This window comes from Larus michahellis, chromosome 3 (genome assembly GCF_964199755.1).
Source record: "Larus michahellis chromosome 3, bLarMic1.1, whole genome shotgun sequence".
NCBI lineage: Eukaryota > Metazoa > Chordata > Aves > Charadriiformes > Laridae > Larus > Larus michahellis.
In genome coordinates this window covers 40,124,230-40,142,882 of record NC_133898.1, presented here as the reverse complement: position 1 = coordinate 40,142,882, position 18,653 = coordinate 40,124,230, and the positions used below count along the sequence as shown (strand labels likewise).

Genomic DNA, 18,653 nt, shown 5'->3' with positions numbered 1-18,653 from the left:
CCAGCTGTGTTCAGTTATAGGATCAGCTTGCTCTTCCCATGGGCACCCTTGGACTCAGTCTTGGGTTTTCCCCTCCTCCCCAGCACTGAGGCAACACCTAGCTGATACACACCTTTGCTATGCTGTCCTGAGGCAGCAGGTCCCTTTCCTTTCCCTGAGGATGCAGGAGCCATCTCCACCCCTGCAGCATGGGGTGAGGGCATGGGGCAAGACAACTCCTGTGCCATCACCTGGATTTGCATTCTTGAGGGAAGTGATGGAGATACTCGTCCTGAACAAGTAGCTGAGCAACCTGATCTAACTGGATCTGCTGAGATTAGGAGGCTGGTGTCCAGAGGTCCCTTCCAACCTAAATTATTTTAGGATTCTCTGATACACTGTTTCTGGGCTTGTATTTGTTTTATTTGATAAAGGTACATCATCCATCCATGTATTAAAAAAATAATCTTTCTGATGACGCCCCAGTCCCCTCTCCCAGGTCTTCCTCCTGGCTGAGTGCTCACTCCTCTGTCTGCTCTCTTCACGTCGTCTTGAACCCAGCTCTGCAACCCTACAGGCCAGTAGCAGGGTTTGGGTTATGGGATTTTTTTACCCCCCTGCTTAGCCCTCCATGCCCATGAGGAGGCATGGAAAACCCTGGCCCTGGCAGACAGATGCTGATTGCTGCACACCAAACCGGCATGGGCAGGAGCAGACCTAGTACAAAGGCTAAGTGATCTACTGCCTCTTAGCCATGCTTTAGCAATGGTGGAGAAGGCAGTATCGTTATCTGCTTCCTGTGGTCATCCCAGGCTCAGTAGCCTGTCCTCACATCCACTGCGGGGAGCTTAGCCTTTGTTGTATCAAGAAATGCTACACTGGCTGATTTGAGGTTAGCGCCAGCTGCCTGCCTCGCAGTGACTGAGAGAGGAAAGGAGGATACGGATCTTGTATTGCTTCTGAACCAGCCACAGCAGATTGCCAGCCTTGTCCATCTCCAGCTTCACCTGTGAGCGCGTATGAGAAGGACCAGCTCAGGCCCAGAGGGGAACAGGCCATGCCCCTCCTTGTCAGTAAATAGTGAGGCAGAAGTGTTCGCTGGAGAGGGGAAGGAGCTTGGTCGTTTGTGGCCAGACCAGAAAGGACGGCTTGGTAAGCAGGGGGAGAAGACCCCTGGATCATCAGGAGGAAAGTACAGAACATGTTTGTAACCCCAGTCTGACAGCAAGAGGAGGGGGCATCACTCAGGGCAGAGGACGGGCATGAGGAGACCCCAAAATGATCTCCAGAGTCTCTTTGAACTGGCTCACAGAACCACAAGGCCAGGGAGCAAGGGTGTTTGCTTGCTCCCTAGGGACATGGCATCTGGAACGACAGGCCTACAGAAACAGCCAGGAGCCACCCCATCCTGTACTGGGGCAAGGAGGCCCGTGCAGCCACGACCGTCCCGAAGGCCCCAGAAGAAACATCCCAACACCAGCACAAACGAGGACAAAGCCCCTTCCAGTAGTCACAGAGAGGAGTTACAAAGGGCCTGGCAGAATCTGGGCTTGCAAAAAGGCTGTGCCCTCCTCAGCACTACCCGTCCTGTTTCTGAGCGCTCACGTCGGATGATACCGGTGTGAGCTGCCACAAGCGGCACGCTGCCACTCCCCTGCGGGGCTGCCCCAACACAGCCCTGCTTTCAGATGCCCATGGGTGCCGGCGGCCGGGCGGGAGACAGCTCAGACCCAGGCAGGGCCATCACACCAGAACTCGATGCCCAGGGGTTTCCATGATGCGTTCGCTGCCCTGGGAGCCCTTCCCCGCTGCCCGGCTTGTGCCGGCGCGGCTCCCCAGGGTGCAGTTCGAGGGGTTTGCCAGCACAATGACCTGCCAGGGCTCGGCTCAGAGTCCTCGCAGCTCACAGCTCTGTCGTCTTCCTGGGCTCGATCAGGACGGTGTTGAGCATGCCCACCTGACACTCCTGGTCTTGGAGCTTCCTTGCAGCCTGCGAAGGGCTTTGGCACCAGTTCGACCTCTGACGGCCCCTCTGCCAGTTCCTCAGCATTAGCAGGACGGTGACGAGGACCAGCACTGCCGTCAGCACCCCGAACACCAGCACTGTCACCAGCTGGGCTTCGCTCAGCCCTGACTCCCTTTGGGTCACCACCTCCTTCACAGAGATTTTCAACAACCCTCCCCCCGGCTCTTTCTCGCTGTGGTTGGCCACGCGCCGCCCTGTGACCACGGTCCTGACAGGCTCTGGCTGCGTCACCCCCGGCATCTCGCTGGTTGTGCTTTTCATACCCCCGCCGTTCTCATGGTTCACAGGGTGGTAGGGGGGAGCCCAGGTGGGCTCGGGGATGGAGATCTCGCAGGTTTTGCCAGTGAAATGGTCAGGACACAAGCAGTCATAGTCGTTGATTCGGTCGTAGCACTTTGCCCCATTTTTGCATGGCTGGCTGGCGCAGTCGTTGATGTTGATGGTGCAGAAACGCCCTTCGAAGCCCACCTGGCACTGGCAGGAGAAGCGGTTGATCCCATCATGGCAGGTGGCACCATTGGCACAGGGACGCATCAGGCAATCATCCACATCGTTCTCACAAAGATCGCCCACAAAGCCAGCGAGGCACCGGCAGGTGAAGTTGCTGGCAAAGCCATTTTCGTCTTGACACTGCCCCCCATTCTTGCATGGAGACCTGTGTGGAAAGAGCAAGGACGGGTCATGGCCATGGAAAGCAAGCAGCTTTCCTCACCCCAGGGAGGAAAACACACATAGCTGCTTGTGTGGCCAGTGGGGGGCCAGCCCCCCAGCACTGGGGCTCTCCCTGTGGGCAGTCCCTCTCAAGAAGTGGGCTGGAGTTTCTGCCTCCCCACGTGACAGGTGGTGGAACCTCCCCAAAGGCTGTGGCTGTGCATGGGCCCACCACCCGCCAGGGATGGTCTTCAGCCAAACAATCTGAAGGGGAAACATACTCTCCTGATGCTCCCCAAAGGTACGACACATGTCAGCTCATCACACCCACAGTGGTGAGGGACAGGAATCTGTTCAGTTCGCAACATAGCGGGACTGCGCGCTGCACGCAGCTAAACCAAAGGCAAAGATGGTTTTGGCTTAACTCTGTTAGCACATGGAAATCCACACATAACGAGCCAAGCTGGGCCGCAGCTTGGCAGTGCGTGACCTGAAACTAATGCTGTCCATAATCTCGCTGCCCCCGCTGACATGTCTCACCCTGCCTTCTCACATGGCCCTGTCTTCATCTCACAGTCCTTCCCGTGGAAGCCTTCTGTACATAGGCAGGAATATTCCCCGTCTCGGTCGTAAATGCACTGAGCCCCGTTCTGGCATGGGGACTGGTGTTCGCAGATGTGGATGTCTGAGGGGAAAGAAAAAGGTGGGAATTAGCAAGAAAAGAGGTGAGATGTGGCCAATTCAGTTCCAGCACAGCCTGTCAAACCCAGGGGGGACAGAGAAATGGCAGGAGCTTTTCCTGCATCTCCTCCAACAGGCACCTGCAGCAATAGAAGTGCAGTGCCTACGTGGTGCCTCCCAGCTATGGTCTGCAAAATGCACAGAGGGGCATTTTGGGGGTGCAGAGAAAGCAAATTGTTCTGCCAATCTGCATGATGTGAAGATGCTGTGCGTGCCATCTGGCTGGCCAGTGCAGACCTCTCTATGGCACAGAGGAACCCCTGAGGCCAGAGGAGGGGAGTCCACCGGCCAAAGGCAGGAAGCCCCAGGGGAAGCAGGAGGTGCTGCCTGGAGCCCAGGAACGGTGGGAGAAAGGCAATGAGTTCATCTGCTCCATTTTCTGAGGCCAGCCAGTGTCACAGCAGCTTTTGCTGTGCAGTCGGGGAGCGGGTGCCGGCAGCCTGACCTCTTCTGCAGGAAGGAGATGGTCCCAGCTCCAGCAGCCAGGCAACATCCCATCTCCTGAGCAGCCCAGGCGGCATCACCTGGGTGGCTTATGGGTATGCCAGCTCACCCAGCCATGCAGGGTGTGCTGGGCTTCTGGCCTCAGCACCGGAGGCTGGGATGTCCCAGCCCTCGACTCACCTTTGTCACAGAACTTGCCGGCCCAGCCGGTGTGACAGATACACTGCCAAGGCTGGTGGCATGTCCCGTGGAGACACCCCGGCATACGCACGCACTCCTCGCAGTACTCGCCCTCCCAGCCTGGATCACACCTGCAGGAGGACAGGGCATGGCAGCGTGATAAAAACCAAGCAGAGGCTGCGGAAAAGCTCGCTGCTTGCTGTGCAGGCTTGCCGCAGATATGGCGGCACAGCGAAACCCTCCCAAAGCCCCCCAGGAACACGCCAGCTCCCGCCTCCAGAGGAGATCAGTACTGGCATCTCATCTTTCCAAGGAAGCGAGCAGACAGAGCAGGAGCAGCCAGGGAGGGTAAAGGGGGTCAGAAACAGAGCTCAGCAGCTTCACTTTTCCTGCCCACGTCCCACTGCCCTCCTCCAGCCAACCGCTCTGTACACACCACGGCGTTAGCTCTGCAATTCCTGCGCCTTCCCCTTCACACAGCCACTCCGACGGGCAGAGAAAAGCCTCATTCCTCACCCTGAACTCCCTAAGGAAAGGGACAAGAAGCCTCTGAGGCCTGTGTGTCTCATTGCACCCCTTTGCATTACAATGTGTGTCGTTTTTCGCCTGAAATGCACCATAATCCAGCTGTGAAGTCTTGCTTGTCGTGGCTGGCATATGGAGTAGACTTGTCAACCAGCTGAGATGGCCAGTGCGATGGGAAAACCCGCAGCAGACATCGAGCCTTTTGGCCCCAGAAGAGTGGGTCAGTGCTGATGGCTAAGTAAAGCCAAGCTGTGTTGCTCCTGTGGCTTCCCTCGGCCCTGCCAGCTCCAAGGGGGAAAGCATGCGATAACAAGATGAGAGCTGCGTGGAGGTGGCACACACACACACACCAAAAACTATACTCAAAATAGTACAAAATTAAATGTAACAAAACCAAGGTGGTCTCTAAAGTAAGCAAGGGGCTCATTTTCACGGCTGGGGCTCATTTCAGCGCGTGGTACTGCGACTGCAGCTTCGCCAGGCCGGTCGGAGGCTGCACTTTCACACCTGGACTGGCTATTGTCGCTGCAGGTTGTTCCAAAGAGATGAGGGAAAAGGTTAAAAAAAAGAAATATATATGTTAATTAGAAGCTTTTTGATGGGAATGGAGTCAATACCATGTACCTGATAGAGTCTGGGGAAATGCATTCACACCTGGACAGCCATGAGCAGACAGAGGGCTGAGGGCACCCCTACACCCCAGTACCCACAGGCTGCGGTAAGGCAGCGGGCGCTATCAACTCTCCCCCGTCTCTAAAAGGGAGATGGCCAGCCTAAAAAAGCCAAGACTCCCCGAGCTGGGGGTGATTCCAACGGGGTGCTGCCAAGCTGATAAAGGCCTGAACTCTGGAGCAACAACTCACACGTGCCTCCACTGGAAAAACCTGCAGCTGGGCTGCCTGCCACACGGAGAAGTGCAGCGTCTGTGGCCGGGGCTTCGCAGCACTGAGCTCCCCCGTCCAGTCACAGCCACTGAAGGGGCTCAGGGAGGAGTGAGCTCTTTGCAGCTGCAACCGGGGACCCAGCAAAAACAGAGCTGGATACTCCCTGATGCAGCAGTCAGTGCAGTTATGGCCACACTGGGCCACATCTGCTCCATCTGGCAAGAACGAATGGTCCAGGCATGGTGTGATGCTGGGTGCCGTGCTGTGAAAGGGGGTTGAGTGTGCGCCAGGGAGGAGAACAGGCAGTTCATCCCCTTGGGGCATTCAGGTAGCTCCTCCCAGGGCTGCCCTGAGGGACTGGAGCTTGGGCAGCCCTATGGTGGGACAAGACGCAGTGTCCAGGGCTGTGGCAGCCCAGGGCAGCCACGCAGCTGCTTCTCGGGCTGAAGTATGTGGTCAGGCTCTGAGCTTTGCCTCTGCAGGAGGCAGGAGCAGGAGCCAGGATACCAGGGATCACGCACGCACTTCTGCTGTGGGACACAAGTGGCTCCAACTTGCTGCCAAGCCCTTTATGAAAACACCCAGAGATGCCCACTGCAGCCCAGGCTTCAGAGAGGAGATGCTGATGCCCTCAGACATCTACACACACACCAGCAGCTCTTCTTTTCCATGCCCCCAGGGAGAGCATCCCAACTCAAACAGCAAGGAGGCCAAGCAAGCTGGCTGCCCCCCAAGCCTGCACTGCTGCCTGATGACTTTCCTCATTATATCTGAGCCTGATGGCTCCCTCCCATCACTCAGGCATGACTGGGCTGTCCCATGCTCCTCTCTAGACAAAAAATGCTCAGCAGAACAATGTCCATCAGTGCGTTGTGGGGGGGACCTTGGAAGCACTGAGCAAAGGCTGGAGGAGACCAGCAAGGGGATGAGGGATCAAAATCTCCCGCTCCAGAGGGCATCAGGTAAAAAGATAGCAGAGCCGCTGATTCCAGGTGCCTCAGCTTGTGGCAGGGGTGCAGGCAAAGGAGGGAGTGAGGGCAGTTATGGTCGGGGGCAGCAGGAGTGGGGAGCCAAGGACAAGCCATACCTGCACTTCCCATCCTGGTCACAGCAGCCATGGGCGAGATTACAGCGCTCGCTGCAGTCATCACCTACAAGGCAGGAGATGGGGGGGAGTTAGGTTAAGCAGAGACCGCAGATGACTCCGGATCTGCTGGCGGCCCTGCTGGCTCACAGCTTTTTTTTCTTTCCTAAGTACTCAGCCTGCACTTTCTCAGAACTGTAAGGTGGGGGACCTTCCTTTCAACGGTTGGATGCCACATGAGAGATGAGGATTTTACAGTCACCCAAGCAGCGATAACACTGCCTTTACTGAGAAATGGGACCCTGCTTCAAAACTACCTGGTCTCTGATCATCCCCCCCACCCTCTCTCTGTTGCCTCCCTTAGACTTCAGGCTCTCCTGGGCAAAATCTGGGGTAGCCTGTGCATTAAGGCAACCTGTGTAATAGGGCCTGACCCACCTGGGACCTTGGTCCCATGGTCATGTGACAAGCATGGTGGGAAAGCTCAGGACCAGGTACCGTAAAGGCCACAAAGGGACCGCGCATGGATCCTCTTTGTCTCCCAGGACATCCTCACCCCCAGGGACAGCTATTGGCACGGAGCAGTCTGCTCAGGGCTCATGCCCTCCACCGGGACCCAGCTGCTAGCACTCCCCCTCTGTCATGGGGAGGCAGGACTGGGCATTGCAAGGGGCCAGGTATCCAGTTCTGTTTATTTATTTAAAGGCCACAGAAGCTGTAACTGAGCCGTGGCCTCGCTGTGCCACTTCTCATCCGCTGCTGGCCTGTTTTCTCCAGCTAGGTGTCCCCTTTCATCTCCACCTTCCCCTCTCCCCCATCACCGGCGTGTATTTTAGGCTCACGGGGAGCTGGCTTGCTCTGGCTCCATGGGCAGTAGAGCTAGAACAAATGTCAGGAGGCAGGGGGTTCTCCAGGAGCCCAGCATGATCCCAGGTCAGGCCCAGGAGATGAACGCCCTCACCAGACTGAGCCCCTCCATCCTGGACTGGAGCAGGTTAAAGCCCCCACACCAAGATGCACACTCAGGCTTTCCTCAAGCCACACAATGTGCTGCCTAGGAAGCGAGCAGGGGGAGAAATCCCCCATCCACATGCACGCATTTTTGCTGCAGTGAGGCGGGAGGTCCCACCGCTCAGGATAAGAGCCTCCCAAAACAAGCCACCACAGAGCTGGAGCAGCATCCTGGGAATGCTCAGCCCAAGCCTGGGTATTGTCGCCTTTCCTATTTGTAACCATCTCTCCTGGCAGATGGCTTTGGGAATTCATCACTTATCCAGAACACGGGGAGAGCAAACTCATCTTTGGGAAGGGATTTTGTCTCATGGGATGCAGGATTAGCCATTCAGTTTTGGGATCTTCTTTCCCACTTGCCCTTCCTCTCCCAGCAGGCTCATCACTTCAGGGACCCATTCACCCAAACTGTGAGAAACAGAGCAGTGGGACCTCTCACTGCTGGTCTGCTCAGCCACTGCCAGCCCCATGGGCACCAAAGTGAAGGTCTCTACAGTTGCCACCAGTCACCTTCCCCCAGGTGCTGGATGACTGAGCAGCATTTTCTGGTCTTCCAGATCAGGCCAACTCTATTTTGCATGGAGAACTGAGGAGACTTCAGCAATGCCAAGGACAGGTTTGGAAAGATGGATATAAGAAAGAAGGTCCCATGCCTACAGAGACTCACCTTGGGCAAGCTGGTGATGGGCCAAGAGGATCCAAACCAAGGACATGAGCTGGAGACAGAAGCCCCTGAGCATGGTCAGTGTGGCCCAACCGAGATGAACACCTACAGAGAGAAAAAGAGCAAGCTCAGGAAAATCCCCTGGCTGACACCACAGCTTCACTTCACACATCCCTTCCTCTCCGCTACCTGGCAGTTTTGAGTTGAAACATCCAGTTTTGTACAGACTTGTCACCGCACTCCTCTCTGTCCTTCCAGGCTCCTTCCTCTAAGGCAACGTTGGAGCACTAGGAATCAAAAAGCCTTTTAAAATGCACATATGGAAGAACTGAGTGCACACACTCAATCCTGACCATGTAATAGCTCAGGCTGTTACTTTGCACCTTGGAGCACCTGCCCCTTCTAGCTGCTGTCAAGAGAGCAGAAGCCTCCAGAAATACCAGCTCAGCTGTGAAGACCTTAATCTTTCCTCTCTAGATCTGGGGGGGCTTCAGCTTCATGCTATGCAAAGTCCATGTAGTGCACGTTCAAATGAATAGATGGGCTGAGTCTTTTTACAGCACCCAAGCTGCTTTTCAAGCCCTTCAGGAGGGCAAGGAGTCGAGTAGATCTAGCAGATGAGCAGGGGGTAAACAACAGCCCTGTTTTATTTTCCAAGCAAGGGAGTGAAGCGAGAGGCACTAGACCCAGGCTGCAGCCCCAGCTAGGAAAGGCAAACATGCATCTCCCGCTAGGTGCAGTCCTTTTCCTCGGCTGTCCTGCAGAGAGCCCTGTCCGCCCAGGGTTCCTGCCCTCATCTATTTTCCAACTGCCTCCTGCCCTCTTGAAGTAACATTAAATACTTTCCAAAAATGCTTCATTCCCTCCCAGCCTTCTGGGGTTGTTAAGGGCAGGAAATTCGAGGGTGATATCATAAATATATTACTATAATGAGATGGGAGGGGTTAAACATTTTTGCTAGAAGAGTAGTGAAGGTATGGAGCAGGCTCCATCCAGCTGCGTGGGTGTGATGGACAGGGGCCATTCCACTTTCAGCTCGACTCTTTAGCTCGGGAAGGTTGTGTTGGGTTGAGTTGCATGAAAGATTTCTCAGATGGGAGTAGAAGTCCTCTCACCCCCCGACACGTACACATGCATTGCAGGAAGAGGTTTGGGGGACCCTGCTAAGGGCTTCACCTGCCTGGACCAGACAAAATAGCCCACAAAAAGCAATGATGTTGCTCAAAGCATCTCTCCAGCAAAGAAACCATCACCTACGAAGGATGCAGCATTTTCAGAGGGGCTACAGGATGTTATCGTCACTGCCCCAGCCAAATCCCAGCACGGACCGATGTATCCTCCCTCCCCATGGCCCCCTTGTCACCATGCTCGCAGGACCCTCCTTTGCCTCCTGCCCCAAAATACTGGGCAGTGGCAAACAGCTGCTGCATTTCATGGGAGGGTGAAGCAATTCCTACTGAACTTACAGAATAATTTAGGGCTGAATGGTTGGTATCCTGTTCCTTCAGGGCTGTGAGGAGCTCAACCTCTGACCACATGTCATCGCAAAGCTCGTTTCCCACCCAGCTCCCCTCAGCCTCCTCACTTGAGGTGCAGCCTCCCAGACCTCCTTATGCAGTCACCCAACAGGCACTGCTCCCAGCACCCACCCAGGGGCTGCCCCGGACCCCGGCAAGGCACTGGGGGCATCCTGGGGGACAGCCGGTGCCCAAGGGTGGTGTGACCAGCACCAGGGCAGGCCCGGCTTTGGGTCACAGGGGAGGAAGCTCCCTCCGTCCCACTCGTCCGCTACAGCCCTGCTGGGTTGAGGTCTACCCGCCCCCCAGGGGCTGTTAGGGACACCCCCAGAGCTATTAACCTGCCCCTCGGGGGTATTAGGGTCCTTCAAATGGTTGGGGGCTACCAAGGACAACCCCAGGAGGGGAGCTAGCAGGCACTTCTCCCTAAACTGGGGGCTATCAGGGACCCCTCTAGGCTCGTGGTCCGGGGGGGAACCCAGAGGATGCTGCGCCGCTGCGGCTCGCCCCTCCTGTCGTCCCCCCGCACCCCGCGCTGCGACTTTGGGAGCACCCCGAATCCCCAGGGCCACAGGGGTGCCCACCTTCTCGGCCCCCATCCCCGGGCTGGCCGGAGGGGACGCTCCGCGTAGCCCCGCACCGCCCCGGCCCCGCCGGTCCCCCAGCTGCCGGGGCGGCGGTGGCGGTGGGGGGCTCCCGGGGCGGGGGGTGGGGGGGTTGTCTGCCGGTCCCCGCCGCGCTCTGCTCCCTCCTTCTCCCCTTTCCCCTTGCTCACCTCGGCGACGCGGCGGGTCGTGGGGCTACCGCGGGGCGCGGCGGCGGGGGGCGGCCATGCCCGGCCCGGCACGGCGGCGGCGGCGGCGGCGGCGGCGGGGCTGGGGAGGCGCGGGGCTGCGGAGGGAGCTGCCGCCGCGTGTGCCGCGCCGCGCCGCGCCGCCCCGCTCCGCCCGCCCGCCGCCGCCGCCGCCGCAGCCGCCGCCGCCGTGCAGCCCCGGCCGCCTGCCAGCGGCTGCGTGTGCCTGCACATCCCCGCTCCCTCCCCGGGACATCCCGCCTCCCCGCCGCCCCAAACCGCAGGCAGCCCCCGGCCCGGCCCGCCCTGCCCGCTCACCCCTGCCCTGCTCCCGCCGCCGGGGACGGGGGGGGGGGCCCGGCACGGCCACATCGCGGGCCCGCCCGCCCCGAGGCGGGTGTGTGGGGCTGTGTCTGCGAGGGGTCACCGGGCCCGTACCCCGGACCGACCCGCAGAGGATGGAAGGGTGCCCCGGGCTGGGGGTGCCCCCCCGGGGCTCGGCTCTGCCAGGGAGACCCCACCCGGGGCTCGGGGGGGGCTGCAGCGCTCGCCCCCCTCCCGATTGCACACACATGCTTGGGTAGGGGCTGCGGCCGCCGGCCATCGCCGCCTCGCAGCCTGGTCCCGTTCTCAGAAATCGGTGCGGGATGATCCGAGCCTTCATTTCGCTCAGATTATCCGACATAAGTGAAAACGCCTCCTGCAGCCCCTCCCTGCCGGCTTCAGGGGCCACTAACACACCTCCACTGGCAAACTGTAGGGTTAAGAAGCCCCATCCTTAAAGTAGAGGTGCAACATGCAGTAGTCACCCCACAAGAAAGTAGCCATCTGGCCAAGCTGCGGTCCCCAGCACTTCGCTCGCTGCTGCTCACAAGCCGTGGATACCAGCGCCTCGGTGAACAATAAGACAACCCTGGGAGAGGGGCTGGGCCCTCACGTTTTCAGGAGGAACAGCTGCCCACTCTCCTCCTCACCTTGCATGGCCTTTCTGCTACTTAACAAGATCGTATCTGTCACCTTCAAAGGTCCTAGCAATCCTTAATTAGATTACAAATTCCCCTCAGCCAGCTGCCTTCTACCCCTGCGCCGCACGAGGTTTGCTGTTTCCCACCAGGAGGGAAAAAGAACCACATGCTCTTGGCACTTAGGTGGATGCTTCCACATCCCATCTCCTCACCTCACCAGGCAAAGTTCACCCCATCCCTGCTCTCACCTTCTCCAGTGCTCACAGCCGTCTGCAGTTCCTGACAGCCCCAGCAGCACCACACACCCTGCGGCAGCCGTGGGTGGCATTGCGGGCTCCAGCACCCTGGGACAGCCCAACAGCCAGCAGTCCCATCAAAGCCCAGCTCTCTGCCGGCTCTGACTGCAGACCCCTGCTTGCTCCATCCTCGGCAGGTCTGGACAGCACAACCCTACTGAGCAATAACGTGGGAGCCTCCCACCCTGCCCACCGCTGCAGAAGCTGCATCCTTCCTGTCTCTTTCCTAATCTCCTGTCGGCCAGGAGCACTGTTCCTTTCCTTGCCTGCCTCCTCCTGTCTCTGTCACCCCACCTAACTGCTTCAAGGTTCCCGAGGGCCAGAGAGGTCCAAACCTCCTGCTGCTCAGGCCGCTCCATCAGCTCCTCGGGTATACATGGGATGGGTGTGCACCAGCTCTGTTCTGAGATGTTTCCTGTGGTTCTCCAGCCATTCTTATCCCCTGATCCTTCCCATCCAGCTCAGCCTGCTTCTGAGTCCTGGTTCATGCCATACCTGGGGCTTACAACAAAATGGAGAGAGTGAGGCTGAGAGCAAATCACAGCTCCTGGTACTCGCTGAAAAACCAGTCTCTCCTTCAGTCACTGCTGCTCTAGGACCTGGGAGGATCCACCTTTCTCCTCTGACCCCCACAACACCCTGCCTTGCACTCTTTGCTCTGCCAGTCATGGTTGGAGGCCAAGTTTTTACTGGCGGCACCTCCAACATTGAGTGTAGGCTGCTCAGCCTCACCCTCACCTCCTCCTTGAAATCCTACTGCCTACACTGACTGTCTCAGATACAACACCACCTCCCGTAACATCCTCACCTGCTCTTGCACTCCTCTGCTGGGATCTGCCCCAGTCCTGACCGCGCTGTGCTGCAACGCCATTGCACAACCGTGCCTGGGTGCTTTTAAACCTCACTTGGTTAAACGCGCCAAAGAAAAACCCTCTGGATGCTGTATGTGCATTTGAATGGGCAGGTAGGAAGGTGCTTGTGGAGGGGTCCCTGCACATGTTGATATCTGTAAGTATCTGCATCCACAACAGGAGCACTGCGGGAGAGGGAGATGGGATTAGGTTGCAGTCAGTGGAGCGGGACACGTGGCTCTCCCCGTGCCGCTTCTCTCGGAGGTGAGAGCTGTGGCGCGGAGCGAGGACCACCTGGGCTGAGGAGGTAAAGTTGGTTGCAGAAGATCTGAACGCTATGGCAGGGGAATGGGGAACAGAAACCAGGGTGGGATTTCACAGGGGGTGAAATGGGCATATTTGAGGAAATGGGGTTTGGGGTTTGAGGTTTGGTTTTGTGTGCGAGTATCACAGACAGAAGCAGGCAGGGATGGGTGGGAGCAAAAAAGGTGTGTACAGAGGAAGGAGAAGAGACCAGAAGGGAATCCGAAGCACTGTGGACCTTGGGTGCACTTCTTCCTCAGCACTGAAGGGCTCCTGTCCTGTCCCTGGGCACACTCCTTAGTCCCAGCCTTGCTCTGGAAGTCCCTGGGCTGCCCAGCATGATTCAAGCAGAGCAGCTCTATTTGCAAACCCAAGAAATGGGCACTGAGGAGGGGATTCCTGCGCTTGGCTTAGACCCTGCTCTGCTGGGCTCTGATCCCTGCCATGCCATCCCTAGAGGCGTCTCAGATGGAACAGCTGCTCGGTCAGAATTAGGAAGGATTTTTTCCTAGCCATAAGAGTCCCTCCACTGCTTTTCCCTCCGGTGAAGTAAATCCCACAAAGCAGGGACCTGGAGTCAGAACAGGAGCGACCTGTCTCCACGGTCTCCCCTCCACCAATGTGTGGCAGCTGCAGGCTCCCTCCCCAGCCGTCCTTCCAACACACCACCACCACTCCCAGCCACAAGGAGGAATTACCTGTCAAAACCAGCTGGAGTTCCTTCCCTTTCTTCCGGTGTCTGGAACCTGCACCTTGGAGGCAGCCGGACATCAGGGGTGAAGAGCGGATGCTGGGCTGAGGGAACAGGTGATGTCGCTTCTTCTCTTCCACCAAGGAGCCTTTACCAGAGCAAGGAGAGAAAAAAACTCTTCCCTGTGCAGAAGCCCAGAGAAACTCAGCCCTTCTTGTCCACTCTAATCCCTTGAGGGAGGCAGAGGAGCGGCACAAACCAGCTGGAGAAAGACCGCAAACACCTCCGAGCTGCCAACTCAAATGATCATCCTCTCCTGCAGCTCTCGCTCCGGGTCACCCTCTCCGCCTTACGCACGGCACCAGCCCAGGGTGTCTGGGTTAAAACAAATGTTCTCCCCCATCCCACCCCCCTTGCTTTTCCCATTCCACCCCAGCCCACAACAAACATCAGCAGCTCGCTGGCCCTGCAGCCATGTAACCCAACCCCGGCCATTGTTCCCCCTTCCCCAAGGTCTATATTTGACTCTGCGGCAGCACCGTGGCTGTGCGTATGTGTGTGTGTGCGTGTGCACTCACTGCACACGCACGCTCCGATATTTGTTCAGAGCCTCATTCCCCAGATGCTCGGGATTGCTTAGAAATAGCTTCCATGGGCAGTAGGTGTTTGTGCCTGCAGCGGGGAAGTGGAGGGGGCGGGCAAAAGAGAAGCAGGGAGAGGGTGAAGGTCGAAGGTGGAAAACCTCCTGGCCCTTCCCTCCCAATTGCACCATCTTGATGATCTGCTGCCCTGCAGAGCGTGGCCGCTGTTGACAGACAATGACGCATACACTCAACAGCAGGGCTGGTGGCAGATCTGGGGAACAATGGAGAAAAGGCCAAGCTGTGGTCTTGTTGAATGCGTCCTGTGTCACCCTGCCCTAAGTTTTGCTCTCTGGTGGAAAAATTGCAATTCAGTCTCCAAAAGCCCTTCAAACCTTCCTAGGTCTCGTGGCTGAGGCCGCCAGAAATGTCACAGGGGAGGGAAGTATCTAATTCCCTTAGCCTGGTGGCTCTGCAAGGGGAGCCTCAGCGTATGGGAGCTGCCCTGGGATTCACTCTCCTCCGTTTCAGTACTGCATTAAGGGTAGCCACCCTGGGCTATCCTGGGATGTATTTTGTGATTTCCCAAAGCCTCCAGGAATGCTATCCAAGCCCAATGTCACATTCCCTGTGACCCTGGAGTCCCTGGGAACACTGCCTAGGCTCATCATGAGCCTCTTTTATTTGCATCCTTTGCAGCCTGACAGGACACAAGGCAAAAGCAGACATAAGTGCAGTCAAAATGAACGACAGGAAGGATGGGCTTTATCCTAAATGCTGATGATCTGGGGAACTAATTGCCACTGGGTAACAAGAAAAGGCATTCATTTAAAAAATGACTAAACATTTATATAGATAGTGAGGATAAAAAGGAATGAACTCCAAAGAGCTGTAAACCCTCTTACTGAAGATGACCTCTAGTCCATGGAGTAAGGAGCAGCTTTCCACAAGGGCAGGTTCTTCAGTAATTTTGTGCCGAGCAACGCTTGTACTTTCCCCTGAGCCATGCGGACCTGGTCCTGGGAAAGGAAGGATGCTGGGCGTGAGGAGGCACTATCCATACATATCCACTGGACAGAGGGGTGGCCCAGCCTACCTTTCCCATCACCAAGGCCAAGGGGCAATGAACTGTATGGATGCTCTGGTGGTGCCTGTGAGATGTCCTGGAGAGGTGATTCCTGGGTATTCAGAGCAAAGCGTCAGCCTCCCTCCAAGCCTCTGAGCACCAGCTCGCGTCTCTTCTGCTTTGAGCCAGCTGTGGGGAGTCCCTCATCATAAGGGCTGCTCCTTCCTGAGGGGGATCTGAAGCCTGCGCTGGCCTCCAGGCAGCTACTCTGTTGGGACCAGCTAATATCTGACTGTCTGCTGGGCTGCTCCTCTGAAACAGATCTTTTGAGTCTAGGAGAGCCCATGTGACATTGTAATGGACTTGAGCTCAGTACCCGGCAGCCTCCAAACCTGCTGCAAGGAGCTGGAAAAGTGAGCTTAAGTCACACGTTATTTTGAGATACAGATTCCCCGAGTCCACCCTCAGGACTTCTATCCAAGACAAGATAGATCCACCAGAAAAAAAAAAAAAAAAAAGAAAAAAAGAAAAACGGCAAAAGCAGTTTGACTTGAAGAGGGAGGGAAAGAGGCGGATGTCTATACGGAGGGCATCTACAGAAAAGATGTCTTATCTTGAGCACCCACAGCTCTGAAGACTGAGTCATCCCCCTTCAAAAAACCCCCATGAGTTCATTGAGAAGGTGTAGGATCTTGTTTTGCCCTGTGATTTCTGGCTTCCCTCTGCATGTGTGCGTGACAGCTAATGTCAGGGCTCTCCTAAGGGCACAGACTTCAGGGGGTGTACCCATTCCCCCCTGCCTGCCTCCCGCTGCCGGGAGGAGGTCTGGAAGGACTGGAGCATGAAGGAGATATCTGCCAGGCTTTCCCTTTGCTGGCACACACCTGCGGGTGCCTCGAAGCCCACCTCCAGCCAAGCCCTCTCCCTCTCCCTTTCCAGCTGGCAGCTCTAGCAATGAAACCTCTTAATCTCACCAGGAGCGTGCAAGCATTTAACGGGAGTCTCTTGAAGCAAATGTTTTGAGCTTCCTCGGTGCTTGCCTCCGAGCTTGCTCCTGGGTATTTACAGAGGTTGGCGTATCTTGGCATTTGCAGGAAAACCTAGCAGGAGAGCCTGTTGCAGTGAATTTCAAGGTCATTTCACGAAACTTCGGCCCATGCTTAGAAAGCCTCGAACCCTGGGTGCAGAGGAGGGGAGTCTGTAATTAGCAGGCCCAAGGGATGTGGACGAGTGTTGGGGGGGAGGCTAATTGCAGACTGACTGGCTCCTTGGCCTTCAGCAGCTCCCGTGAAGCAGGGAAGCTGTGTGCTCAGCCAAGCACCAAGCGTGTCCTAGGGAAAGGTAATTCCTCCCCGGCCTGCCTGGACCCGTCCCTATAAACAACGAGAGCTGCGTGGGGAGAGCAGTGCTGCCGATTTAACGAAAAAAAAAAAGAAAGGTCTCTGTGAGTTGTAGACGCATGCTAGGCACACAGAAGGGCTCCTCAGGCGACGACACACAGCCATGTGCCTCTGCCTGAAAGAGCCTGTGAGTCCCTGCTCTGCCCTGGGAGGACTTGGGGGATCAGCTCCTTCCCCCGCCAGTTTGTGCACCCTCGTGAAGTGCCATCCCCGACACCCGGCGTGCAGCGACCTCCCCTTGCAGGCAGGCAAGCGCTCAGCCCTAGGCTGGGACGAAGCCCCCTCTGCCCGTGCAGGCTGGGGAGAAGCCATCATCACGCCTAACCCCTCCACCACCTCCCCGCGCGCTCTGGTGAGAGAGACGCCTCCTTCCCCCCCCGCCCTTCCTCTCCACATACTTTTAACTCGGTTCATTTCAAACACTTTATTAGCATGACAAGCTAAACAAGTTTTGACAAAGGGGAAGGGAGGCAGAGCCCCTCGAGTTGAGTCTCGGTCTGAGGCTGACACCGTGACTCCAGCCTTTGCTTCCCCTGGGGTTTTGCCGTGCACTAGAGCAGCCATCCTGCCCCTCGCCCACACGTGCCAGTTTCCCTCCACTCCTTCACCAGGCGGAATTGCTGGCGTGGGGAGGATGACTGCCCTTCAGCCTCTGCTGCACGGGGATGGATCCGTGCTGGATTTAGCACCCGTTGGGGCAAAGGCGTTGCAGGGAGCGTTGGCGGGGCTCGGGCGAGGCTGCGGGAGGAGAAACTGTGCAATGCTGGGGCAGCTCCTCTGGCGGGGAGCTCACCCCAAGGAGCAGTGGTAACCGTGGCACGGGTCCCGGCTGGGAACAGGCTTTTTCTGGTAGAATATAAGGTCACAGCCCAGTACCTGGTCCCTTGCAGAGCCCTGGATAAAAGTTAGAGCCACCCATGCAGGGCCCAGTGCAAGAGCCAGGACTCATTCAGCGTGTGAACGTGGCATGGAGCTGGCAGGGAGCAGAGGGATTTGGGGGATGCCACAACCAACTACTTGAGACCAGAAGACCCCCATTTCTGCTGCCTGCCCCCGGGAGTGATGCAACTGGCACAAGGCAAGTGCAGAGAGTACAAATCCACCGCTGCCAGGCTCTGTGCTCCCTGCCCCACGATGAACGCCTGCACTAGGGACAGGGCAAGAGGCGAGAGCCAGCTGTTGCTGCACTGTTTTATGGCTAGTTAGAAATGGCCAGTAGGGGTCACTGATATCTATTTTATTTATTTTATTTTTATATAAATGCACGAAACATGCATAGACAGCAATTGTAATGGGGAAGTGTTGATGTGCAATGTATTCATCAGGTATACCAGCTGGGGGAAAGTGCCCCTACGTACGCTTGAAATACCATTGTGAGCTGTGCATCCCTCTCTGCTCAAACTCCATGATGGCATGAAACCACTGAGCTCTACCAAATGCCAGGGTACTGTGATCGTGGTTTTCTGTCATCATTCTCCAGTTCTGCCTTCATCCTCGATCCTGTGTTGGCAGAGATGATTTGAGAGATATTCAAGAGATCCAGAGATTCAAGCCTCAGTGGTAGGATTGTCTGCTTGTCTTCCTGTGCAGTGTCCAGCACAATTACATCCCAACCATGATGGGTGCTTTTAGACAGTCCCATAAGACAAACAGCACTTTGGCCCAGGATGGGTCAGCACAGTTCTGTTCTTCAGATGTTGTTGCTGGGGATCCTGACAGCGAAGGGTTTGCCTGTGAAAAAATTCCAGGAGTTTTTTGAGGGTTGTATCTTCATGTTAAAATTGAGCTGCAACCCTCACTCTTATAGAGCGGAATGGACTGAATTATACACACGGCTGTTGTTAGCAACTCTTTTACTGGTGGATTGTATTTTTCTGATAGGTGCATGCTCCAGGTATACTGGCAGGGTGTGTTTGGCCATCCAATTCTGTATCTATAGACTTGTTTGGCTGGCCGAGGCTGGCTGTGCTTTGCTGTTCCTACTGTTCCCAAGATGCTGTT

The 18,653-nt window shown here is 56.6% G+C and overlaps 1 protein-coding gene across 2 annotated transcripts; it reads right to left on the bottom strand.

Annotated features, from left to right (window-relative positions):
• Positions 1 to 383: 383 nt before the first annotated feature.
• On the bottom strand, positions 384 to 10,623 carry DLK2 (delta like non-canonical Notch ligand 2). 2 transcript variants are annotated; one of them, XM_074578234.1, is made up of 7 exons: positions 10,482 to 10,586; positions 8,379 to 8,476; positions 8,193 to 8,294; positions 6,518 to 6,581; positions 4,022 to 4,152; positions 3,197 to 3,341; positions 384 to 2,660 (listed from the first exon to the last, which is right to left on the bottom strand). In XM_074578234.1, exons 3-7 carry the CDS (start codon positions 8,263 to 8,265, stop codon positions 1,883 to 1,885), a joined length of 1,191 nt encoding a protein of 396 aa, XP_074434335.1. In that variant the 5' UTR covers positions 8,266 to 8,294; positions 8,379 to 8,476; positions 10,482 to 10,586; the 3' UTR covers positions 384 to 1,882. The 2 variants fall into 2 exon arrangements, with proteins under 2 accessions (XP_074434335.1, XP_074434334.1); XM_074578233.1 differs by lacking the exon at positions 8,379 to 8,476 and having other exon boundaries at positions 10,482 to 10,623.
• Positions 10,624 to 18,653: the final 8,030 nt, after the last annotated feature.